This window comes from Alligator mississippiensis, chromosome 11 (assembly GCF_030867095.1).
Source record: "Alligator mississippiensis isolate rAllMis1 chromosome 11, rAllMis1, whole genome shotgun sequence".
Taxonomy (NCBI): Eukaryota; Metazoa; Chordata; order Crocodylia; family Alligatoridae; genus Alligator; species Alligator mississippiensis.
Window position 1 is genome coordinate 3,498,097 of NC_081834.1, and position 26,700 is coordinate 3,524,796.

The window sequence follows — 26,700 nt, forward strand, 5'->3', positions numbered from 1 at the left end:
TGTGGGCCTTGCATTGCATACAGCTGCAAAAGCAATCTCCGTGGTCTAGATGTGTGTGTCCAGCGGCTCCCATGTGCTGCTGCTGCTGTCCCATGCTGGTGAAACTTCTTGTCCAAGCCAGCCTACCCCATTCAGAGAGGATCACCCTGAGATGAGCACAATCTTCCAATGCAGAGCTCCTGTCCCACGTCTCTCTCTGCGGTGTTGCAGCAAGGAGTGCGGGTGCGGCTGATGATAAAAGGGTGGTATCTGGTCTAGCCAGTGGCCTGTAGCTCCTTGGCAATCATTTCATTTAAGTCCCAGACCTGTCTTGGACTTACTCCTGCATCTTCTCCTGAGTCACGGGAAAGCTCTTGTTTCTGAAGAGAAGATAGCCCTGTATCATTGTTTCCTGTAGCTGGGAAGAGGTTAAGTAAAATTGATGTTTTGCGTCTTGCTTTTGACTGGGTGCAGAGGATGCTCGGCTTTCTGCAGAAGTATTAGAAGCTGAGGAAACTTCCTTGGACATGTCACAACCATGTGGGAAGTGCTTTCAAGTGATTCTCCCCCATCCCCGCCAGGTGTTTCCTACTTATTTAAGTCCTCGAAGAACAAACTCTGGTAGGATCTTAGGAACTGCGAAAGAATTCCCATCTGACCACGAAGAGCAGAGACTGGTGAAGACACCTATTGTAGCAACAAGAAAAGGATGGGAGAAAGGAGCCAAGACTGGTCCATTTACAGCTCTCTTGTTCTCTCTCTCTCCCTGTTTACGAAGCTGAGGCTGCTTGCAAAAGCTGCCGACAGGACTCAGCACCCACTTCCCACTGAAAATCCCTTAACCTTTAGGCATTTTGAAATTGCAGCCTCATTGTATATATGCACGCTGGCTTCCTTTCAGAGGGAAAGGATGTCTTGCTGCATACTCCGGGGGTCGTTGGGGAATGTCGGATGTGTCTGCCAAGGCATTCTTCTGCATAGCAATTGTGATTGAAGTGTTTAAGTCCAGCTATAGTCATGCGAGGCTTAGGGGGAGCTCCTACAAAGAGAAATGCTGCGTGTGGTTCTTTTCCCACTAAATGAATTTGTTAGCACTGTATTTTATTTTTTCTGGCACTTGCAGGAAGGAGAATTCAGTCCATTCCTGAGAGTGCCTCTGATGCAGCAGCTCTCATGCTTGCGTTGAAATGTGCATTTGCAAAGAGCCTCCCAAGTATTGACAGACCCTTCTTTTGTCCAGGCTGGTGGTGGGAGCTCCCTACGAAACCAACGGGCAGCAGAAGACTGGAGACGTCTACAAGTGCCCGGTGAACGGCGACACCAAAAGCAACTGCACCAAGCTGAACCTAGGTACGAGCCCTCCTGCTAGCTCCGCAGGGCCCACGGGTTGGGAGTAGAGCCCTATACAGATCTTGGGGCCATGTTAAAATCACACAGTTTAGAAAATATGGCTATATAGGGGGTTCTTTTGAATTATTTTGTGACTTTGAAGGCTTCCCCCATGCACTCAGGTCCCACCTTTGAGATTGTCTCTGCAGCCACGAGAGACAGAGACTATCTTTTGCTCCAGAGTGGAAACTGAGGTTCTGCTCTAGTCGTGTAGACACACAGCATCATGGGATAGCGAGGGACCTCCAGGGCCATCTGCTCCAAGCCCTAGCACCAATGCAGAATGCTGCTCCTAAATCAAACCTGTCCAAACCTCCTCTTGAAAGCCTCCAGGGAGGGCGAGTCCACCACCTCCCTGGGCAGTCTGCGGGCGCTTGTACACGTTATCGGCTTTTTCTAGCTGAAGATATTCTCTAGCTTTATTTCACTCTCACAATGTACCACGACGATTGATGTTACTAGTTTGCATGTAGCACATTTAACACTCATAATGGGTTAATGTGCTATTACTAGTAAAAGACACTAGAGGACATCTCAGAACAATTTTACCCTCCTGACAGCGCATAGCGTGGACAAGCGCCCTATGGCACCGCCTGCTCCGACACCACTTCTGGGGACGGCTGTGAGAAACGCCCCAAAGGCCACGAGATAACGTTACTCCGGGGCTGATTCTCTGCTGTGACCTAAATCCAAACTGAAGGCATCTGAAAGAGCTGAGGGCAGGTCATTTTTAACCTTAAATTTAGCTTTTTGTTCCACAAAATGCAAACCAGAGGGGAGATGGGGTGAATGGCCTAGGCTTGCCCCCATTGCAGGGCGTCTTCCTCCCCCGTTGGCAACCTAAACACTGCAGAAGGGGAAAGTGCCGGGGAAATAAGTGAAACCGCCTGGTGTGTTTTCCTCTCCGAAGCTGATGTGTGGGGCAAAAATCACCCTCGAGATTCAGTAACATGAGCCATTACCCGTAACACAGGCAGGGGCATTTGTGCTCAAAACCGAGGGGTTGCACACACGGAGGGGAGCCTGTATGTGCCGAGAGAGCCTCACAGCTCCAGTCAAGTCTGTGCCCCCCATCCTGTACCCCACAATGCCCTTTCCTAGACTTGGGGTCCTTGAGCAGGGCAGGGAGGTACAGCGCAGCACAGCCCTCTTGCCCCCGGGAGCTTGTGGCAAAGCTGCTAAGGCATGACCCAGAGATAGAGCAGAAGCACAGGCAGGCCCTGGGCGCTCTCCTCGGGTCTTGGGAGCATCCCTGTTCCAGGGGCAAAACAGCAGGTTTTGGTGGAACTGCAATGTGGCAACTATAAATGTGATGAAAGGAAACCCCTGTGAACCAGGGGAACTCGCTGCTGCAGGGAAGTGCTGAGGGCAAGGGTCTGGATTAGGAATGTACCTCCAGCTGTGCGCATCAGGGCCTAAAAGGCTGAGTTTGGGGAGCAGGCATGAGGGAATCTGGCCCCTCTTACTTCAGGACATGACTCTGGCTGAGGTGCCCATTCAGTCACCTTGCCCCGATGCTGGCCCTGGGGGACCCAGGAGATGGACCGGCTGGAGCCCAGGTTTGAGCCAGTCCGATGTCCGGTGTTTGCATGTCTTAGTGCAGCATCTCCCAGGCGCGGTGCTCCACCGGAGCCTCTCCCACAGCAGGGGGTTTTGCCCGCAGTATTTAAAGCCCCTGCTAGTCCCTGTCTCCAGGCAGCTTCAGCCTCATGGCATCTGCTTTCCCATCCCCAAAGGGAAAAGCCGTACAGACTAGTTCAGCTTCAGCAGAAATGGAGGCATTTGGTTTTTGTGTCTTGCAACCTCCAGCCCCCTTGGGCACCCCAAACAGCTCCGAGGTGAGAGTTCCCCACATCCCGCCAGGGAGGCGCAGGACCTCCGCGATAGGATGCTTGCACTTTTCCCCCATAGAGAAAGGGGAAACGCTGCGCAGTCAGCAGCATTGATCCAGGGAACGGTCCAAGCCCAAAAGCATCCTCAGCCTTTTCCCACCGTGCTAGGATTTGATAGTGGTCTTAGCAACACGAACAAAAAGCCCATGCATCTCACCACGTCACTGCAAGGGAAAGTGGCCCAGCATGACAGCTAGGAGGAGTGGGATCAATGCAGCCCCCCTCAAGCTTCCTTGTCTCCCAAACCTTATCAATTAGCAGAAGTTGAGACCAGAGGAACATTAGCTAAGCATTGAGCTAGCAACAGTTTTGCTTAGATACAGTAAAAAATGCATGGACCTCCGCCAGCATTTCCCAGCTCTAATGATCTTATGGAGCAACATTTGCCTTGTTGGATGGATGCAAAATCCCGGGGTCATGTGGGGTTAGACACAACTTGGCCAGCTCTTCTCCCTGCTTCCCAAGCAACTCAGAGGACTCGTTCCTAAAGCCCTTCCCTCTCGTGCTCGCCAAGACTGACAAGAGACTATAGTGACTCATGCAGTCTGACCTCAGCCACCCTGATGTCACACCGGGATCTTGGGAGCTCGGAGGAAATATTTCAAGTGCTGGTTACCCAGTGCGACAACATCTCTGCTGCGATACGCTAAGCATGCAGCGAACTGGGGACTTTCTCGGCAGCACTGAAAGGCTTTGAAGTAAAGATTGTGATTTTTGATAATGGAGCAGTTACGGGATTTTCCACCCTAGTTCTGAGCTTAGAAATCCCAACGGTCCTGACTTTCTTTCCAGAGCTGAGCAGGAAACTTCAACTTCTCAGAAACTCCCAAACCCCCACAAACCTATCTTCAGCAACCAAAATGGGTTGGGGTTGAGACATATCAGAAATTAAACAAAAAAAGTAGGGGGTGGAAGGGGGGGGGTGACCAAAAATATGCCATGTGGCAGGGTGTTATTTTCCAAGAAAAATCACAGTTGTTTTCAAAGTAATAAGAACATGCCTGTGAACATTTTTAATTTGGCTCAAATCCCACTTTTCCCTTAAAAACAAATTATGTTTGAAAGTTTCCAGCAGGTTGGACCTCCGTCTGAGGACAATAATGGTTTGTGATGGTATCTTGAAGGTCCAAGCGTGTGAACTGAGCCTCTTTTAGCCAACTAATAAATAGGCGATAGAGGTGATGAAGTGATGATCTGTGCCATTTGGTAAGTCGAGGCCCGTTGGAACAACCTGCGCACTAATGCAGCCACGTGCGGAGTTGTTCACCCCGGACAAGGAGTACAGGCCTGACCCACAGAGTGGCAGGTGCATCCCGGAGGTGCATGTCTCCAGGCCTGGAGAAAATGCTGCACAGCGAGAGACCTCGTGTGCTTGATCCACCAAAACGAAGCTTCAGAGACAACCGGGGAAATAGCTTCCTGGGCACAAGGGCAAAAATGGTTTTTCAATCCGGCTGAGAAAGTCAGAAACCGCTGATGGGGAGCTGCAGGCCGGATGAATTCAGTCGGGCAACGAGGCACTTTTTTATCACCGCTGGTACCAGCTATCCAGAGGGATGGGGGGTTCTCCACTGCTGGGTGTCCTCCGATCGAGGCTGAATGCCGTCCTGGAGGACTTGCTTCTCACGCACCCAGGTTTCTGGGCCTCCCACAGAGGCAGCTGTGCTGTTTTGGGGCACAGGAAGCCTAAAAAGAAGGTCTAGGGTCCCTTTGGGGCTTAACCCCTACAAATCTATGAGCCTTTTGTCATCAAGGTGATGCTTGGGTCCACTTTCAAGTGCTTCCGCCCTGCAGGATGAGTTTAGATCAGGATCAGAGAAAAGAGGTGAGAGCTGCTGAGCTCCCATCTCTGCCGACCTCGCCTTCCTCGCTGGCTGGTGGAAGGGGCACGTGTGAGAGGCTCTGCCGCTACCTGAGGTCCGCTGAGCTGCCCAGAGGACCCCCTCCATGCAGGTGGCCACAGAGGGAGATCCGGGGTTGATTTCCAGGGGCAGATAATCTCTCCCCTCCCTCACCTCTCCCCTTCCCCTTCCCCTCCTCCAGGACTGATCCTACCCCGGGTGCTCAAACCCATTCCCTGGTTCTCCGGGGGTCTGAAGTGCCCGAGTGCTTCCGGCAGGGATGCGGTTGTCACGGGGTGTCCTCTGAGCCAGCATGGCACCATAACTTCATAAATGAATGGGCTGTGAGCAGTTAGAGCAGGAGAGGACGAGGAGCTGCTCAGGCTAGGACTATTCTGCAGGCAGCACCTGAAGGCATACCCGTGCAGGCTTTCATACAGCTGGGCAGGGAGCGAGACGAGTGAGGACACAAGAGCATGGACTAGCCCCCAAGGCGTGTGCCCGTGGTTGTGGGCAAGCTAATGCAGTGTGCATGGTGCTCCAGCTTCGCCCGCTCTTTGTGCCCAAGCCAGCTAGCTCAGAGCCAACACATGCTGCCGTCTGAGTATAATCCAGACTGATCCCCAGCTTGGAAATAAGATACTGGGGGCTGTCATCAAGCACCACAAAGCAGAGCAGCCCCAGGGCTGCTCTAAACTGGATCTCATTACCATCCCAGTGGTACCTGCTTCAGGGAGGCACAAAAAATGGCTTTAGCCCCCCTTCCCCACCGTACTGCCTGTATTAAGAGGTGGGGGAGAGCAGCCTCCAGGATCCAAACTACTGTGTTTCTAAATAGCGGCTGGTTGTGAACAAATGCAATTCCAAGTCAAATGGAAAATAACGTCCGAATTAGAGATGTGCCTGGCCCCAGACCGGTACGTCTGAATTCAGAGCAAGTAGAAGCTTTCACAAAATTGAGGTGTTTAAGGATAAGGGTTATTTTACAGGCTTCCTATCGGGTCAGTTCTGCTCTGGACTCTCAGGTTGGGTTTGGGGACAGCGGCTCGTGCTCCTCTCTCTTTACAACGCCGCAGGCATTGAGGAAGGCTGTTAGGAGGTGCGAGATGGAAAGGCTCTTACCTGCAAGTGCTCAGTTTCCTCCTTGATGCCTGTCTTCACACACCATGTTTTGCAGCGGTGACAAACCCGATGGGGTGATCTGAATCTACTCCGAATCCCTTGTTGAGCTGTCTTGGCTCAAACGCACGTTCTAGCAATGGGCTGGTTCTGTAACTGGGAGACGTCAAACCATTGTCATGTGTGAAATGCAAATTGCCAAACCGCCACATGTTGAGTTAGTTTTTGTGCTCCCTCCTTAACCACAGACTGGGGGGGATGAAGGGATTCAAGCCCATTTATCCCCCACCCCCATTAGCATTAAGCATTAACATCATTAAAAGATTGTTAAAGATTGTAAAAGATTGTTAATTATTAGCATTAACATAATTAAAAGATTGCACTGCGGGCCATCCCCGGCTTTCAGGCCGCTCCAAGGAATGGGATACGTGTGCAAGTACACGTCAGCAGCAGTATGTCCTGCCCATGCTGACAGTAGCAAAGGAGCTGCCAGACTGGTCCTGAGCTTTCCCTGTAGATCCACGTGGTTCATTCCCTAGCAGGCAGTTGTTTCCTCCTTGCCAGCTCTGGCCACCCAGGGCTAGCGTTGGATGAGATTGTATTTGTCGGGCAGATGAAGCCTTGCAGCCCTTCAGCTGTGTTTGCCATTGCACCCCTGGGGTCAATCTCAGTGGAAACACGGCAGTTCCTTCTTTGCATTGGGCTGCTGACAAGCCCTCGTGGGTCGCCGAGCGGAGCCCCTTGCAAGGGCAAAGTGCTGGATGAAGCTGTGGTCTGGGTCCCTCGCGGTTCAGCTCCCCTCACTCTGACATTTCTTCCCAAGGAAGAGTCACGCTTTCCAACGTGTCGGAGCGCAAGGACAACATGCGCCTTGGCTTGAGCCTGACCACAAACCCCAAGGACAACAGCTTTCTGGTAAGGAACAAGATATCTCACCTAGAAACTCTTGGGGGAGGGTCGTATATTGAATCTCTCCCCAAGATCTCAGCAATGACAGCCCTCTGGCTATTGCCCTGTCTGTTGAATTCATAAAAGAAACACGTCCATGGTTTATTCAGCTCTGAGGGCGGGCGTGAGTCTCCATAGGTGCAAGGTCTCTGCCATCAAACTCCTGCCAAGGTGGCACAGTCTCCAGACCATGTTTTTGAAACCCATTAATCTTTCAAATGCACGATCTGCTGGCACCATGAGCCAGACTTTCAGCCACGGCCCCTGCATGCCGGGTTTCATTTGCACTCTGAAGAAGGGATCACCCTTCGATGGGGTGCTCCTGCCTCAGGCGGGGGCATAGCTTTATACGGCAGGGGTGTGCGAAGTGGAAGCATTCCGGTTTGACCAGCATTTTGACAGAACAGCATTTCATTTTGACTTTTGTTTCAAGTCGAAACGGCTGTTTCATTTCGTTCCGTCGAAACGTTTTCCCATTTCGACCCTGTTTCGCCGTTTTGCCCATAGGGTATAAAGGGGAAGGACAAAACAGCCTATAACTTTGTCATTTCTGGCCAGATTTGGATGAAACTTGCAGGAGTGGTAGCCCCTTCTGAGGGCGTGTTGCCTGCTGTGCTTCAATAAGGTAGGTGCAGGGGGCTCAGAGAAAATGCACCCCAAAATTTGGAGAGCAAAACTCATGTCACATGTATATATTAAGCCACAGTGGGGTCAAAACTGCAGGGTTGCTAGCTCCTGATGAGGACACAAATCCTGCTAAGTTTCAAGGAGGTAGGTGCAGGGGGGGTGTGGGAAAACTGCACCCCAAAATCTTGAAAGCAAAACTCATGTCATGTGTATGTGATAAGCCACAGGGGGGTGAAAACTGCAGGGGTGGTGGCCCCTGGTGAGGCCACAAAGCCTGCCATGTTTCAAGGAGATCGGTGCAGGGGTTTGGGGGAACTGCAGCTCAAGCTGCGGATAGGCAAAACTCGTGACATGGGTGTGTGTGCAACTGTGTCTGCCTTGGGGCATTGCGGGGGGCACACTACTGCAGGCCTGGCTGCTAAGCTACTGTGTCACCAGTTACCAATTAATCATGATTCACTCAGGGACCAGCTCAATGCACAGGACCTAGCTACTACATAACGACTTAAGGAGCATTGATTAACACCTACAACACCACAGACTAAGGAGAGGAAATATGCAACACAGACAAGCAACTGCCCCAAGACAGAGACAGTCGGTTGCACAAGTGCCCATGGCACGAGTTTGTCTGTCAGCAGCCAGGGGTGCAGGGCCCCAGAGCCCCCCTGCACCCATCTCCTCGACAGCTGGCAGGCATTGTGGTGCAGCAGGGGCCACCATCCCTGCAGCTGTCACCCCTCTGCGCCTTAGCACACGCAGTGTCACCCATGGCACGAGTTTTGCTTGTCCACAGCTCGAGGTGCAGTTCCCCCAAACCCCTGCACCAATCTCCTTGAAACCTGGCAGGCTTTGTGGCCTCACCAGAGGCCGCCACCCCTGCAGTTTTGACCATGCTGTGGCTTAACACACACGTGACGTAAGTATTGCTTTCAGAATTTGGGGTGCAGTTTCTCTGAACCCCTGCATTTATCTCCTTGAAACTTGGCAGGCTCTGTGGCCTCAGCAGAGGCTAGTGACCCTGCAGTTTTGACCCCACTGTAGCTTAACAAGTACACGTGACACAAGTTTGGCTCTCAAGATTTTGGGGTGCAGTTTCTCCTAACTCCCTGCACCTATCTTCTTGAAACTTGGCACGCTTTATTCCCTCAGAAGTGACAACTATGTCTGCAAGCTTTATCCAAATCTGTCCAGAAATGACAAAGTTATAGGCTGTTTTGTCCTTCCCCATTATTGCCTATGGGCGAAACGGCGAAACAGCATCGAAACGGCGAAACGTTTCGACTTGCCTTGTTCTGTTTCGAGGCTGTTTCAACCATATCTTTTTCATTTTGATTTTGCTGTTTTGACCTTGAAACAGGTCAAAACAGCGTCAAAACAAAATTGGTGGCGAAATTTCGCACAGCCCTATTAGACAACCTCTGGAGATCCCTTCCTGCCCAACTTCTCCATGATTCGATGAAGTAGCTGGAAACCCACCTGACACACGTGTGAGACTGCATGTGCAAACCGGGAAGCATGCAACAGCACATGCTGGCACTCCCGTGTTGTTCTGAGATGTGCAAAGTGTTTTCTCGGGTGATATCTTGTTGCTGTTGCTTTTGACGCACAGACTGCTGAAGTCTGTATGTTCTGGGAGGCCGGCACTAGCAAGCCACTTTCCATGGCCTGAAGGCAATGCAGGAAATGCAACTCAAATATGGGCGCCTGTACACATCACGGGGTTTAATCCTCATTAAATTAAATAACGTATTCAGTGGCAAAGCTCAGAAAGGTTTCTTCTTGTTGGGCAGTACAGTAATTGGTCTGCCCAGCTTAGCGAAGCTTGCCCTTGACAGCTAGAGACACCATGCATTATTCATGCTCCTCTACAAGAGACAGGTCTTCCAACTCCTATATTAATACTTGCATGCTTCCCCCCATCTTGTGCCCGCTCTGACCTCTCTGTCAAGTCGTTCACTTTCCTTTGATCCGTTTGCCAAGACCAAGCACCTGCACCTTCATTAGTAAGGTCAAACTTTTACATTGGGAGCTGCTGTTTTCCTCCTCCCTGCAATGTCCTTTTGCTCATTAGTGCATTTATACGTATTCTTTCTTACTGGGTCATCCAACAGTCTGGAGGCCTCTTTCTCCCATACTGCTTTTCAGCACCGTAGCTTACTCTGACTTAGCATGCCTATGGCCAAGCACAACCAGAACTCCTACAGGCGCTTTTCTGAGTGCAGCTTGTGAACGAACAGCCTGCAGATGGGTGAAAATTCAGCCCCCCTTTCTCTTTCACAGAAAAGCGGTGGGGTGCAACTTCCTGAGCAGCTCGCCCATCCCAGCGTGCATCGTGCCAGCAGGACGATGGGTTGGGGGTAGTCAGTCCTAAGCAGCTAGCATGTCCCTAGTGCTAAATGCTGTCACGGGTTCGTGAGAAACGGCGCGTGGAGATCGGGTCCCCGCATTCCTGCCGTTCTGATACCGCTGCTGCTGTCTCTTGGCAGGCTGCTATCTCGGCCCCGTCTGCTGTGCCTGCCAATGCATACAAATCTAGATCTTTATGTGACAGGATGAGAATTTTTCTAAGCCCCGGCTGAAGCCTGGAAGGAAGCTGCTCGACAGCATAAAATATTGGGGCAGGATACTAGGGTATTCCAGCTCTGACCCCTTGCCAAGGGCATGAAAGTTGCAGCTGCCTGGGCGGACCCCACAACCGATCCACCCTCCTGGGGTTTTGCATTTGGAAAAGAGACTGGGAATCACCTCCTTACTCAGTAGGGCTGAGGTGATGGTCCAGGAAATATGCTAGAGGCATGAATTCTTGTGGGCGATATCTTTTATTGGGCCAACTACATCGTTGGGATGGATACAGGCAAGCTTTTGGGTGTCACCGTACCCTTGCTCAGGCCTGAGGAAGGGTACAGTGACACCTAAAAGTGAACCAAGGAGTTGGTCAATAAAAGATATCACCCACAAGCATCTAGGAAACAGGAAAATCCTGGTTTCTTCCTCATTGAGGTCATCCCCACATGTTTACTTTCTGCACCATCTTCCAGGCCTGGACCAGCCCCAGCAAGTGCCTCTGCTTACCCACCTAATCCTCAGCAGCTGCAATCTCACCACGGCATGATTTGGGGTGTGCTTTTCTGCTTAGATTGAGATAATATAGAAAAAACTTTCTCATGAGGAGGATAGCAAAGCACTGGAACGGGTTACCCAGAGAGGTGGTGGAGTCTCCATCCTTGGCGGTTTTTAAGCCCCATCTAGACAGAACCTTAGCTGGGATGATGTAGTTGGGACTGGTCCTGCTTTGACACTGGGTTGGACTACATGGGACCTCCTGAGGTTCCTTCCAGCCCTCCTTGTCTACAATCCATCTGAGGTGCTTGGCCAGAGTAGCTCCCGAGTCAGGCATGTAGGCACTGCACTCATTCCTCCTTGGTCTTTCTAGCCTGTGAGGCAATGGTCTCCGAAGGGACAGATTTAAATCCCACCCTGATGCTTTGTTTTTCCTGATTTCTTTGTAGGCATGCAGCCCTCTCTGGTCCCACGAGTGTGGAAGCTCGTACTACACCACAGGAATGTGCTCCAGGGTGAACTCCAACTTCAGATTCTCCAAGACCATCGCTCCCGCTCTCCAGAGTACGAGACGCGATCTGTTATGTAGCCTCTAAGTCAAACCCTGCTTTTGAAGTTAAATAGATTTTTTGTTCTTTAATCACTTCACGTACCATTGAGAAAACAAAGCCATGTCAGTATTTTTAGGAGGGGCGAGATAGCAAAGGAAATTATTCCAGAAAAGTGGTTCAAAGGGGGATAGACGCACAGACATCTGGTACACATTTTCCTTCTGAGTGACACGTTGGGAAGACAAAATACTTCATTCTTCCAAAAAAACAGAAATAAAAGTATCCAGCATAGGAGGAAGGCAAAATAAGGAAGGAATGCAGGCATTGGCCACTCAAAACAAAGTGAATTCCTAAACCTGAAAATTTTTGGCCAGCATTTTCAGACCTAGGGTCCTAAAATTAGATCCCTGATCCCGTATTTAGGCATTGAATCAGTAGTCTGATTGTCTTATATGCGTTGAATCCGTTGTGATTATTGTGAGAAAAGTGTGCCTTTAGCACCTGCAAAGGATCAAGCCACTTAATTAAGTATCTAAATGTGGATATATTGTTTTGGAACTGTTGGGTCTCATTCTATAGAAACCTCCGTTTTGGGGGTGACGGGGAGGAAAACATGCAGAGCCCATTAGCAATTTGTCTGTTTTGACTTCCCCTCACAATATAGCTCTGTAGGCAGGGAGGGTGGAAGTCTCCCATTGGTATCTTGATGCCATTGCAAATTTTTGTCCATCCAAGATTGCTGCAGCAACCTTATTGAGAGCTGTGAATTCACCGATACCTTGGCAGAAAGGTTACCCAGCACCTTTTTATGGTACCGCATGAAATGAAAGAAAGGGTATCCTCATCCAAAGTGTCTAATGAGAGACTGCTTAAGCTCACTGCCCATGATTTCTGAGTTTGCTGGGTCCTTTGGATAGGATCACATAACCAATAAATGTGACATGGTCCATGGTAGGACCCCCCCTACTTCTGCCCCTCCAACCAGTAATCCAAACCACGCTGCAGAATTGGAGGGCACAAAAGAAAGCTATACCGCACTAACCTGTCCTGTTTCTTTGAAACCAGCCGTTTTCTAAGTCCTTCAACTATAGATAGATCAATAGATAGATCTATATCTACATACACACACATATATCTCCAACTGGATCTATATCTATATCTATATCTATCAATCTATCGATCAATCTATATATATAAATTCCCCCAACCATAAATATGTGTGTTTGTATATGCACACATACATACATACATACATACATACATACACACACACACACACATATATATAGATATAGATAGATATAGATATATAGATAGATATGGTTGGAGAAGTGTGTGTGTGTGTGTGTGTGTGTGTGTATACTATATATATATTAGTCTCAGCCTTTATTGAGGCTTCAGTGGGAGTCTGTCCTAAGGAAATACCAACCTTGTACGGTTAACTTCTTTACGGTAAGGATTACCAGGATCTGGAAGGGGCTCCAAGGGAGGTGGTGCTCTCCCCTACCCCAGGGGTCTTCAAGAGGAGACTGGACAAGCACCTGGCTGGGAGCATCTGACCCCAGCGCTCTTACCTGCCCAGGGCAGGGGGTTGGATTCAATGGTCTACTGAGGTCCCTTCCAACCCAAACATCTCTGAATCTATGAACTGAGCTCTGTCAATAGGCTGAGTGAAGCACTAAATGCAGAGGAACACAAGGTCTCTGCCCCTGGGAGCTTCCAAGGCTCAGATGCTGCCGTGCTTGCCGGGTGAGCACCACCTCCCTCTGCCAGGGACTTCAGGGAGGCATTTGGGCACAATGAAATCAAGCATCTGCTTAAGCATTTCACTGAACTGAGCATCTGTGAATTGCTCCACTCAAATCAAGAGCAAAGTGTTGAGTAACAATACCAAAAATCTGGCTCAGTTGCTTTGAAGTTGTATGGGCAAACAGATTTGAAGCAGAAAGTTGAGGCTGCTGAGTTCCCTTCTCCAAAAGTTACTCAGCCTTTTGTCCTGGCCAAGCTGATAGTGAATGGGGGTTGCGCGCCCTCTATCATGTTTAAGTGAATCCAACCTGAAGGTCTTTAATTGAAATAAGACTTTTCAAACAAGCAGCATGAGTAAGTCTCTGACTGCCAGGAATATAGCCATAAATTTCAACTTAACAATGGTTGCCAAGGTCTTTCTGGATATTTTTCACAGGGTGCCAAACGTACATGGACATAATCATCGTCCTGGATGGCTCAAACAGCATCTATCCTTGGGTTGAAGTCCAGCATTTCCTGATAAACATCTTGAAAAAATTCTACATTGGGCCTGGACAGATACAAGTAAGCACTCTGTGATGAGCCAGTGCATTTGCATGTATGTTGTTCCTCATAATACACATTTCCCCGGCCTGTGTATGAGGAGCAGGAGCCCTTCTTTTGCCAAGGTACTGTAGTTTGGCAAAGTGCTTTATCAAAACAAACCTTCAGTGTATATATGTTAAAGCCAAACCTATGGAAATAATGTTCCCATTAATGCTCTTAAATGAGTGATGGAGAAAGGAGCAACCCACACACTGAGAGCAGGCGAGGGCGGAGGATGGAGAGTTCAGTCACGCAGCGTTTAAGAAGTCCTGCTTTCTGGAGATGTATTTTTTGCAGCAGAGAAGAGCAATTCCTCATTTTCTAATCAGCTCCCGTGGGCCTTGCAAGTGCTGAGGTTTGTGCCCAAGTGCATGACCGAGAAGGCAGGAAAAGCAGGGGAGACGGGGGCAGAAGGGGCTTCTATCCGGGACCAGTGAAACTGCTGAGCCCTGCAGGTGCTCATAATAGTCATTAGCATGGCCCGCACATCTCAGCTCTCAACCAAACCCCGTCCTGCCCTCATCCTTTGCTATTAGCTGCCACCGCTGAGGGCTGTGCGTGGGTAGCAGAACATGGGCATACGATCAATGCTGGATTCGTATCGTCACTGGCCATTGGGGAAAGGGGGGGCAGAGGCAGTGAGGACTTGGCCATATTTCATTGCAACAGTGAGCAGCAAAGGACCCTAATGAATGCACGTATGTGCAGAGCCTTCCCTGCCCGTTGCATGCAAGCGGCGTCTAGAGGATCCCCTCCGAAGGGACGGATTTTGATATCCAACTCCCAGCAGGAGAGCTGCTGTTTTGCCAGGCCTTCCAGCTCAGAGCAGACCTAGTTTGTGACCTGATCCATCATTGCACATTTTTAGTGGATCATTATCTTCCACTCAAGCATTGGCAAAAATACTATTGCAAGCCCGCTTTTGGATTCCCTTGTCCCTGATGTCTCGGCACCGCGAGGCCTCCTCCTTTTCTTGCTGCTCTTTGCTGTCCACTGCCCTCTGAACCCACTTGGCACGTGGGTTTTCCCTGCATGGAGTTGAGAGAGTTTTGCAGCATGTTCTCCTGGACCCGGGGCTACAAGAAGCCTCAGATTTGCCACCACAAGAAGCTGTTTAATTCCACTCCTTTAAACACATGCGAATTGCCAAGTGCCCTCATGTATTTTAATGTGTGCAGGTCACTAACTGAAGCTGTCCTGTCATCTTTGCAGTAGGAACATGCCTGCTAGGGCTTTTACTTGGAGCCCAATGCAGCACAGGTAGAGAAAGACCTGCTTCCCTCGCAGATGTCCTTGTTCCTTCCCATCCTTCCTCCACCCTGCCCCATAGCTAGTAAATCATGCAGCAGCCAGCAAATGCACTTGGGCTGACACTTCACTTGCCTGGTCAAAATACTCTTTTTATTCTCAGGCGATTGCTATGCTGTGACCTGTCCGGGTCCTATGTAAAGCTCCTTTCGTTCCTAGGTGGGCGTTGTCCAGTACGGAGAAGACGTTGTCCATGAGTTTCACCTAAATGACTACAGATCCGTCAAAGACGTGGTGGAAGCCGCTAGCCACATCGAGCAGCGAGGAGGCACAGAGACCAGGACGGCCTACGGCATCGAGTTTGCTCGGTAAAGCAGAGAGATGCATTTAAACTGTCTGCGAGGGTCAAGTCTTGCCTTTTTTTCTTTCTTTCTAGACGTGCGGTTAAGTAAGCGACAGCCCCTGCACTGGGGGATCCTTCTAGACAAAGTCTTAAGGATGGCCTTTTGGGCATATTCCCCAGCTGCAGGGACGCTCAGGGTGAGGGGATCCCACCTTGACATGCACACGCCATCCTGCAGCTGCCTGGGGCTGCTGCGGATGGTCCCTGGGGCCTTTCCCTCTAGCCAGGGGTTTCCAGCTGTGCACTGTCCAGGTTTCCTCCCCCCAGCCCATCTCTATCATACCTCCATGCTGCGCCTGCGGTCAGAGCAGGGAAATGGATGGAGCGGGCTTTCTGCACACCTGCCAGGATCAGGCCCGTGTGTCCCCCACATCTCTCCCTTGGGAATATGGGTCACCCCGTTTGGATGCCGGGTCAAGCAGGGGACACGGATAGCCCGACGGCTGCAGACCGGACTCAAGACCAACCTGCAGATCACGGTTCCTCTTGCTTCGTGGCCTAATTAGTCATGTGCAATTAAGACAACTTCAGCCTCATCAGCCTTCATGCGTTGGTAATGCATGACCTAATTGACAGGCCCATTTTAACGAAGGGCTGGGTCCGTGCTTGGTCAGCTGCATCGGTGCAGCAATTGCCGGTTCTCCAGGCCGAGACAGACACCAGGTTTGCTTGGAGAAAAGACCCCTCGTTTTGGGCGAAAAGCTTTCCTAGGAGCCTGCATCCCGGCACATTCCCCTTGTAACACAGGAAGCAGCAGCCCATTAAAACAACCGTCTGTGGTCGGTGACTCAGGCACTTGGATCCTGGTCATCCGGGTGGGATGAGCGCTGTGGGCCTGACTCAGACAAGAGGAGCTCAGACACGAGGGGGAGCGTTTCACGGAGGGGGCTGAGCTCAGGACGTGCCCTGATGGGGGTCCGTATACAGGGGGTCTCAGCACGGCGCTCCCCTTTGAGCAAGCTAAGCATCAGCCGCCTGTTTTGAACGGCCCCGCGTTTCTGCCGTTTCAGCTCGGAGGCCTTTCAGAAAGGCGGGCGGAAAGGAGCCAAGAAAGTGATGATCGTGATAACGGACGGCGAGTCCCACGACAGCCCGGACCTGGAGAAGGTGATCGAGGACAGCGAGAGGGACAACGTCACCAGATATGCTGTGGCTGTAAGTCCCTGTCCCGTCTCCAGAGGTCCCATCTAGTCCAGCCCCTGGATCAGCCCCGTGCAAACCCTCCCAGACTAACCCAGCACCTTAGTAAAACGACTGTCAACCCTGACCCAACACAAGTCATCACACCCAAACCTGTCACAGGTAAAGGAGGGGGACCGCGGCAGCCAACGTCCCGCTTCTCTAAAAGGCTGTTAATATACACCCCAGAGATCCCAGGGAGAGGGCTACAGAGGAAAGCAACCCCCCACCCCAGCCCATACCAATGTGACCAGGGGTAAAACTCCTCCCTGACCCCCAGTATGGCACCGGACTGATCCTGAGCGGAGGGACAGCTAGAAACCACCAGCTTGAAGTCCCAGAAGGAGCATTGGCACAGCCTAGCGTTGTCCTAACTCTGAGCAAAAGTCACCTGGAAAAGAGCTGCCAGGTCTTTTAGTTTCTTATCAGCAGTACCACAGGTGATATTGTGATTTGTAAGGTCTAGAGGTCTCTGGGACACCTTTGCACTGGATCCCGAACTATTACGGAGGGGTTTTTGTTGCAGATCTCAGAGTGCTTCCCAATGCTGGGGAGCATCCTCACCCTTGCTTTACAGGCAGAAAAACTGAGCTCAGAGAGAGAAATTAGCTTGCCCAAAGCCTGGCAGCAAGTCAATGGCAGAGGCAAGAAGACAACCAAATGCCCTTTGACTCCCACTAGATTCACACAAGACCTCTCACGGTTAAGAGCCCGGTGGTAGTTAGGAGTTGAGATGCCTTCCCTTTCTTGCCCTCTCTCTGCCTCTGCTTCCCCGTGGGCAAACGGGTAATAAAACAGGGGCATCAGTGAGATCATCGATGCAAAGGGGCCATCAGGTAGTAGAAAGAAAACCTCTGGCATGAATGTGGACGATTGCAGTGCTCAGGTCCTGCAACAGGGTGGCAAAAGGCAGGAAGGGATGGTTTGGCTTGCAATGTTTGGTAAAACATGCGCGGGAGGACTCGGAGACTTGTGTTTGCAACGCAGGTGCTGGGCTATTACAACAGAAGAGGAATCAATCCGGAAACGTTTTTGAACGAAATCAAATTTATAGCAAGTGACCCGGATGACAAGCATTTCTTTAATGTCACCGATGAAGCCGCGCTCAAGGATATCGTGGACGCCCTGGGAGAAAGGATATTTAGTTTGGAAGGTGAGTGGTCTGCGTTCCCGGCTCCAGTCGGCACTTCTTCCTTCAGCTCGCCTTGCAGGTCAGACCATAGGGCGGTGATTCGGACCCGCTCAGTATTAGCACGGGTAGGTGTGCAAACACCTACAAGATAAACCCAGAGGTTTCAGACGGGAATCCAGTGCCCAAGCCGCTCTGACTGGTCATGGGCTTGCTGAGTTCCCTCCGCAGTCAAAAAACGAGTGAAAGCTAAAACTCGGCATTTTTCGAGGGGTGTCTTGAGTCTTGCAAGGGGAGGGCTGGAGTCTCCAAAGGCTACGACCCGCTGCCATAAGGGGCATAGAAATCAGCTTCAGTTTCCAAACAGACCTGCCTTTATTTGGAGTGGGCCATTACAACCCTCCATTTAATCCAATTTTTCAACATGACTGGAGTCTGCTGGGCATTTTCCCAACATGAAAAACATCCTTTGTTCTGGAATCCTTTGAATCATAACTTAAAGAGCTACATTTCTTTTAATTACGTGGTATAGGATACCCCTGCTGCTGAACACTTTGCACGTGTCCAACGCAGAGGGACCAGCAACTACCCCCACGTGAGGGTCACCTAACATTTCCCATGAGAAAAGTCCTTGAACTGAAGAACACTAATGCTTCCCTGGTGTGTCGAAAGCCTTTGAAATTTGATCTAGGCGTAGCCTTCGAGTCCGTTTAGTGCTTTTTTTTTTTATTATTAACCCCATGGAAATCCATTCGCATGTGGCAAGATCTAAGCAGCCTCAAATCACCATAATCCTGCCTGCGTAAAGGCTACGCTCGAATGCCAGACGTTACAGAAAGGTTGGGATCGTTGCTCTCTTGGTTTCTTTGCCAAACTGAGCATTTTGTTTTTTCAGGTCAACCCGAAATTCAACCATTTTTGTTTTCCCACCGGAAGGAAAAGCCAGGAATCATTTCATTTCAGGTCAAGCCAAATAGTTCCTTTTCCACCATTTTTTTTTTTTACCTTTTATTTGAATGGGATTAAGCTAATTTCAAAACAAAACATTGCTGGGTGGAAAGAAAATGGTGAAATATTTCATTCAAATCCAGCAGAAGGGAAGGAACATTTTGACTCTTTAATTTTTTTGACTCTTTTAAATTTTGACTCTTTAAACTTTTCTCTCTTCCCAGCCAAAAGAATTTCATCACCTCCCCGCAGATTAGCAAACTATCTCTAGCGAGCCACAATTTTTGATGATTTTTTTTTTTTTTTAGTGAAAAAGGTTTTTCCCAGAATATTTTGCTCTACTCTACCAGATATGGTGAGATGATCTAAACCTATAGGTTTTTACGACTGTGAGAAAATGACTCATTCCTACAGCGGCAGGATTTGCACTGTGTACTCATCTAATCCATGGCTCATATAAATTGACCCGAGTGGAGTTAAGTCTGGTGACCACGGCTGAGGAGATCATCATTCCTTGCAAACGGACCGCATAAGGCAGGAGTTCGTTTTATCTCGTCCCCGTGGATAACCGGTCATCTCACGCAGAGAGCATCTTTACATTCAATCCTTCTTCTCTTATTCTAGGCACCAACAAGAATGAAATCTCCTTTGGACTGGAGATGTCCCAGACTGGGTTTTCATCGCACATCGTGGAAGTAAGCGAGCAACTTTGTGCGTCTCCTGTTTGCATATTTTTGGGGTAGCCATCCTATGGAAAGCAGGCGTGGTGGGTTGTTTCCTGGTCCGTGAATTCATGCTCTTGTAGTACTGTGTCCAGTTGTTTCTGATCGGTAGCACTGGGCTCAAAAGCAAGCTCACGTTCTTGCAGGTCTACCTATTCTTCCGAGGCCTATATCAAGTATCCAGAAACAGTCCTGAGTTTCCATTTCAGTCTTTATAGCATTCAATAGCTCTCGCTATTCTGTGAAGAATGCAACAAATACACTTTAAAATGAAAGCCATCCTCCTCGGGCATCTAGCGGCCCAACCCAGCCCTGCCACAGCCGCAGCGAAGTCAGGGCCACCGCATCGGTTTTCCCCACAGTCGAGTTTGGCCTTCACCCGTTACCTAATCGGTGCATGGCATCCCAGAGTCCGCACCTGAACCTCCTCGGAGGGAGCTAGTCCGGATAAGCTGGAGGAAGCGGTTTGCACAGGGGTTCGCACTAGCAGGGATCAGGCCAGGGAAGCCGTCAGCCCAGAGCTTGGCGGGGAAGTTTACTGAATGTTTATCTGACGTCTTGTCATATTTACAAACTCGTTATCCGACAAACCCCAAATGAAAGGAGCGGATGATTATGTAGCCTCAGCGGCAGGCTTCTCTTTCACAAGCGATTGGCTCTGGACGGAGAAGGGAAGGGCAATGCTAGCGTTCACCGTCCAAATAGACCAGAAAGAAGAAGCGGGGAGCCAGCATCACAGGTTCGATGCTCAGTTGGACTAGATGATCTCTCAAGGTCCCTTCCAGCCTGACTTCTGTATGAAGGAAGTATAGAGACATCAAGGGACAGGACCCAGCTCACAGCAGGAGCCTGTGGCAAAGCCAGGAGCTGCACCGTGGACCCAGGTCATTAGTGGGAAGTTCGTCCTCCTTCCCCGAGGCTGGGCTGAGAGGCCTGTTGCCATCTCCCCAAGCACGGGTGATGGTATGCTCACCACTGTCCCGTGTGCCATCGAAACCAAAGAGGCATGCTAGAGGCTCCCATGGAGAACCAGTGAGGCAGGTGTCAGCCCGCGCGATCCTTTGGGCTGCAACTTGGACACATCCCAGCGCGGGGGTACCTGAGAGCTGGACCAGGAGGTCTCCTGCTCCTAGGTGCATGCATTCAGAGGACTTGCCAGGCTCTCCTGGAGCAGCTGGGCAGTGCTTGGCTCCTGTGGTCCCAGCACCGGAGCTGAGACAGGAGCATTAGAGAAGTGGGATGCGGGAAATGGGGTTAGGGGATGCTGAGAGGGGATGGGTGTGCACCACTAATGTCTGTCTTCTATTGGACACAGGCCTCTGCGGTATTACTATATTACTATAGCATCACTAAAGCCTCTAGCACCCCCATTTCCCCCCAGCTGAGATCCAGATGCCCTGCCAGGCTGGGCAGCTAGTGAGAGGGGCTTCACCCAGCTATTCCCACACCCCCTTGGGGACGCACGGGGCAGGAAGGTCCCTGCAGGACATGGTCTGAGTGCTCAACACTCTTGTTTCTCTGGCCTTGGAAATGCTGTGCTAGGAAGCCGAGGAGGAGGGACGTGCTTCCTCCACACCTGGGTGCATAAGTGAGGTGAGGGCACGCACAGACAAACACTCATGGAGGACTAACCTGCCCTGCTTTTGCTTCCCCTTGCCTTAGGGCAGCAATGTGCACATGTGGACAGTCACCACAAGCAGCTGCCATGCAGTCAGCCCCTTGTACCTCCATCATTCGGTGGCCTGTCCATACCCCGGGGCCCGTGCGTTGTGCTGAGGCTGCAGGCAGACTCCACGTGCACACAGTCAGCTGGCATCAATCCTTCAGCTTGGCTGGGCTTTGGACCAGGCCAAGGAAGGAAGGTGATTCTGGCATTAAAAAGTCAACACAGCTTGAAATGCTTGCAGCCGTCTGGACGTGAGAGCAGGCTGAGCTCTTAAATCAGAGCCGGGTGCGATGTGGACCGTTAGCTCTCTGCAGACTTGGCGCTGGAAGCCCCGGGGCTGAAAGTCTCCAGCGTGACTCACAGAGCGGCTGCCTAAAAAGCTCCACTTCCTCCACGTTGCTTTTCATCCTGCCTTTCTCTGCACCTGTTCACATCTGCTGTCCAGCATCCAGGAGGGTAGTGGAGCAGTCGGCGCTACTTCTTGGCGTGGAGAACCTGGAGCGTTTCACCCGTCTCCAGCCTTGCATTTCTGTTTCTCGAGGATAGATTTCTGTTCTTCCATCGTCTTGCCAAAGCTGAGAAGTCTGGAAAAGCTGGCGCGTCGGAGAATGCTTCAGAGTCGGCTCACTTGGCATTGGGACGTGGTGCACAGAAACCGAGCTGCTGTTGAATGCCAGGTGCTCTTCACGAGACGTCGAGCAAAGCGGTGAAATGCAACGTGACCCAGTGCAAAGGAGGATTGCGCTAAGATCATGTCGACTGCTGCAAAGACGAGGGGACTGTTGGAAAGAAAAGACCTGATTGAACATACCGTTCTGGTGCTTTGAATGCATACATCTTTCGAGGAACGCTTTGGAGATTTTTGCTTGCTTGCTGCCTCCCTTGCAAAATTCCCTTTGCTGTCTGTAGACGGCCTGTGTGATTTGTGGGAATGACTCCTTTATGCTTTTCCTATAACCTATAGAGTCATCAAGCCAAATACATATGTTGCCTTGGAATTAAAATTGCAGGGAAGCTCCCAAAAACGCTGATAAATTTCCTATAGGCAAAAAAAAAACACAAAAAACTTACTGGATCCTCCTTGTTCTTCTCATTTCTCTCAGACATCTGGCTTCAATCAGGCCGTTCCCACATGCCCAAGGAGAGGAGTCATTGTCTCTATATGGCGAGGGATATTTTAAACAGAGATAAGCCCAGAAATCACCCCAGAATCCAGCCCACCACTTCCATCTGCATGTGGAGGAGAAGGGGGGAGGCAGATCTGGACTGATTGATCCCTCTCTGTTGGATCCAGGCGTGATTTCCATCTGGGCCGTATCCTCCAGCTCTGGAAAGGCTGCGGGATTTCTCAGTGTCAGCATCTTAAGGGACCAGCCTTCAAACTGGACCCATCCCCCTGCCCTGACCTTGGCCTGAGCTTGGCTCACATCTAAACACCCGCTCAGGCCAACTCGGACTTGACTAGAGACTTGATGCAGGCCTGGGTTTCAGCAGGAGGGTTACGTGGGCCCAAGGTGGGGTCGCTCAGCTTTCAGCAGCTCAGCCCTTGGGAGCAGATGAGCCGGGCTCCTAAATCAGAGCCCTGCTCGAAACCCCAGGAGGTGGTTTTCAGTGGAAATGGAGCAACACGTGCCACGGCGGGTAAAGCTCATTGCTTAGCTGCGGGTTCCCCACTCATGAAAATGTTTTTTTACTGCTAGTCCCAGCTGAGCTGCACGCACACGGATGTGCACACGCTCTTTGTGTGTGCGGCAATGTGATTTAAGGGAGCTCTGGGAGCATCCGCACCCCCTGCTCCCCAAGCACCCTCGAGCAGCTCCCCCTTGGTGGTGTGGACGAGCTCTGGGAGTCCCTGTTGGCAATCCCCTGGGAAAGGAAAAGCAACAAGCATTGCACTGAGCCCCGTTATCTCCAGTTATTTTTAGCACAGGATTGGCTTAGGCTCTTATGAGTCAGACTTGGGTTTTAGATGCCCTTGTCATTAAACTCCTCCACCGGCGAGGATGAGCTGGCTGCTGCCGCACATGATGATGGAACACACCAGCCTGGATCACTGGTTTCCAGCCTAGTTAATACTGGGCCCAGTCCCAGGGTCCAGCTGAACTGTGCTGGATCCATCACAGATCCAGCACGGTCCCGTCCTGGGCTGCCTGGGGCCAGCTTGGCCTCAGGCATAACTTAGAGCAGCCCCCAGGGCAAGCGCACCCATCACGTTGGCCATTGCCTTTTCTTGCTGTCTGGAGCAGCTAACTGTGGGAGCAGAGCACTCCTCGAGGATGCATTTACCAAAGGCAAGATCAAGGCATGGCTGCAGCAGGTCCTTGTGGCACGCGTGATGCATCAGACCGCTGTGCATGGGTAGCGGTACCACCTGAGTGCCGAGGATGTGTCCAGAAGTCTTGGGACCTGATATCTGCTTGTCAGGAGCACAGGATATAGCAGAGGTGGCTCTGAGCAGAGAATGGGTGCACTTGGGGAGACGTGGCCCAGCGAGCTGCAAATAGGGTGTTTTCTTCTCCTGGAAAGGAATTGCTTAGCCAGCTAGCAAATGCTCTTGTGATTCAGCTAGGATGCTCACCTTGCACATGTGTGTGCAGTGATGCACATGTATGTGCACTGGGGAGCGGTAACAGCCAGCCCAGGATGTACTGCTTCGTGGCAATGCCCCTTTCTGTGCTATTGGCTTTCCATCCACCCACGAGGCTTGCTGGGATTGCAAAGTGTTGGGTCCTTTGGTTACACTGCAAGGTGCTCTGAGAGCTTTGTTGTCCCCGCAGGACGGGATTTTGCTGGGGGCCGTGGGAGCCTACGACTGGAACGGTGCAGTGCTAAAGGAAACCAGCAGCGGGAGAATCATTCCCCATCGGGAATCGTATCTCCAAGAGTTCCCCGAAGAGCTGAAGAATCACGGCGCCTACCTTGGTAAGGAAATAGCATGGAGGGCTTCTATATCCACAGCTACATTCATGACTTGGCCAGGGTTTTTTGGCAAGCGCTGCCCTGGGCTTGCTGCTAGCAGACGTTAATGCTCATGGAAATATCAGTTTAAGTAAAATGCAATGGCAGGTACTCAGCTGCATGGTGCCTACAGGGGTAAGGCAGGGCTGTGTGAGATATATGCCACCCATCACATGTGTACGCAGCACCACTGAAGCCTGGGCCTTTGGAAGGATCCAGAGGAAAGCTAACATCTGCAGGAGTTTGCATATCATCCAAATGTGAGAGCTATTCAAATGTGGTTCAGGTCATCTCTAATCCATCCTGGGGGGATTTAAATGACGAAACGGCATGGCTAAAGAGTGGTGTTGTACCTGCGATGGTCCAGAAATTATGCAAAAGGCAAGCAGCTCTTAGGGTGATCTCTTTTATTGGAGCAGCTGCATTGTTGGGAGAGAGTTAGACAAGCTTTCGGACGCAAGGCATTCTTCGTCAGGCCTGAGCAGCAAAAGGCAACGCAGCGTAGTAAAAAGGAGCTTAAGAGCGGGGAGAGAAATTCCCAGGGGTAGCCGACAAACGACAAGCAGAAGATAAGAAGCTGATTACTGGGAGAAGGAGGCCTATCGAAAGGGAGGAGGGTCATTCTCACCTTTCACGTGTGGGGAGAATTCAGAATCAGGTAGGTTATCATGAGCGGATCTACACGTGCATCTAAGCACACCTAAGTTTTAATGCGCATTAAGCAGGTTTAAGCAGGCATCTGCGCATACAGGTGTTAAAGTGTATTAACGCTGTGTGTAGACTGACTTGGAACTAAAATTAATCCCAAGTCAGTCCACATACACAGCACGAATGCGCTTTAATGCGTCTACACAGGCGTTAATGTGCTTTAACTATTCTCGCCAAATTTGATACCTGCATTTTCAGATATCAACTTTAGGCATGATTAGCCCCAAATCACCATTTTTAAAGCACATTAAGGGCATGCACATGTAGACGTGCACCCTAATACACCTTAAATTCAGGCTAAGGTGCCTTAAAGCATCTCATGTAGACATACCCAATGTGTCATAAAACCAATATCAGTGTCAAAGGCACCTTATAACCTGCCTGGTTCCTGAATTCTGCTACCTCCAGGCATTTCTCAAAATTACAGCTCCTGGATATGCCTATTAGCCAAGTGCAACCAAAGGCTAATAGGCACCAAGCAAAGATCGCATTCATCTGTCTGTGGTTGTATCTGCCATGCCTGGCGCGGAGGTGGCAAAGGTCTGCCTACATCGCAGCGGCAAAGCTCTCAGTCATGCAGATAAGCCCTGCCTACGCTCTCATGCTTTGCACACATCAATCCCAAAATGAACTGGATAAGACGTGCCCGGGGTAAGTCATTCCTGGGCCGCTCCAAGTCACTCCTGGGCCACTACTGTTGAATGCATGAAGCCCTCAGCATGCTGTTGGCCCCTCTTACAGGGTCCCTGTTGCCTTCATTCCCAGCTGGATGCACGTGGAGCAGGAGCCCATTTCCTGGCGGAGATGTGGTAGCCACCTTCTAAGAGGCCCGCGGTGGCCGTACCTAGACTGCAGGGTGCAGTGACATGCTGTCTTCTTCAATATCCCCATCTGAAACAGCTGAGGAAAGCAGAGCTCTTTAGGAAAGGCAGCCCCCATACCTCATGTGAATAAAACTACTGGCCCCAGGCCCAGCGTAGGCAATATTGTGTCCTGGACCAGTGACAGTCTTGTGCCTTGTTGGGGACCCTTCATAGGGAGTCCTCCAGTGTAGAACAACTTGCTGGCAGAGGAAGTCATAGCGGGGCCAGGCCAAGGATGTTGGGGCATCTGACTTCCAGCAGCTAGAGCAGACCCCATGCAATATAGAGCAGCCAACCTCCTAGGATTCAGCAACTCCAGGGTCTAGAGCTGTCACTGCACACATCTTGGCCCGTGTCAAGTGTAAACAAGCAAGGTCCAGCATCTGGCCCTATATATTTGCTGGACACAGCTATATAGGCTGGAGCATGGGGGCAAGGGGTATTCAATGAGCAGGTCTCTGATCTACAGGCCATCCCAAACCTCACTGAGGCTGATGGGTTCACTGGCCACCTTTGCCTTGTGCTAAAGGAAGGACCCCTTTGTTTAGAGAGAGCTGAAATAGTAAATGCCATGTCTAAGGCACACGGCTGCCCGTGCCCCATCAGAACCACTCGCTACGATAGGGTCCAGCCAGACTCACCAGTACATGGGAGCCTTGTAGGCTCTGCTAGCTCACATGGGATGCAGTCTCCATCCCAATCCCAGCCCCTAAACCCAAGGCCGATCCAGCTCCTGCCTTCTTGACCCTCTGTGGTTGATAACAGACCTGCTTGAGGCTTGTGGGGAGAGAGCCCCTTTGAACTAGCCCATGCAATGAGAATACCTGGGACAGCGGTGCAGCAAGGCCTTGACCCTCTTTCATTTGTGCTTGAATCCTGGTTTGCAAAAAAAATACAGGTCCTTTTTCTTTGCTTAAAAAATACCCTTCCCTGCTTGCCGCTTGGTGCTGGAAACCCCTGACCCCCAAGGCTGAATTGGACCAGAACAGCCATCTCAGCCAGCGATCTCCACACCTGTACACCCAGCTGAGGGCTTGCTCTGGTGCCCATGGCCACCTCCTTTCAACCTGTCTTGCTAAATTCAAGCAACCCAGAGGTTTCACCATCACCTTCTATGACGTGTAGTCCCGTCAGTG

At 50.7% G+C, this 26,700-nt stretch overlaps 1 protein-coding gene across 2 annotated transcripts in view; it reads left to right on the forward strand.

Moving 5' to 3' along the window:
• ITGA11 (integrin subunit alpha 11) overlaps positions 1-26,700 on the forward strand; it is a 140,264-nt gene that overhangs the window by 58,748 nt on the left and 54,816 nt on the right. For both annotated transcript variants that reach the window (XM_014595265.3, XM_014595264.3), the window contains exons 3-11: positions 1,220-1,329; positions 7,044-7,135; positions 11,305-11,419; positions 13,592-13,719; positions 15,208-15,356; positions 16,402-16,546; positions 17,558-17,723; positions 19,272-19,342; positions 23,813-23,957. In XM_014595265.3, the coding sequence (XP_014450751.2) occupies positions 1,220-1,329; positions 7,044-7,135; positions 11,305-11,419; positions 13,592-13,719; positions 15,208-15,356; positions 16,402-16,546; positions 17,558-17,723; positions 19,272-19,342; positions 23,813-23,957 (1,121 nt within the window). The remainder of the gene's footprint in view (positions 1-1,219; positions 1,330-7,043; positions 7,136-11,304; positions 11,420-13,591; positions 13,720-15,207; positions 15,357-16,401; positions 16,547-17,557; positions 17,724-19,271; positions 19,343-23,812; positions 23,958-26,700) is intronic.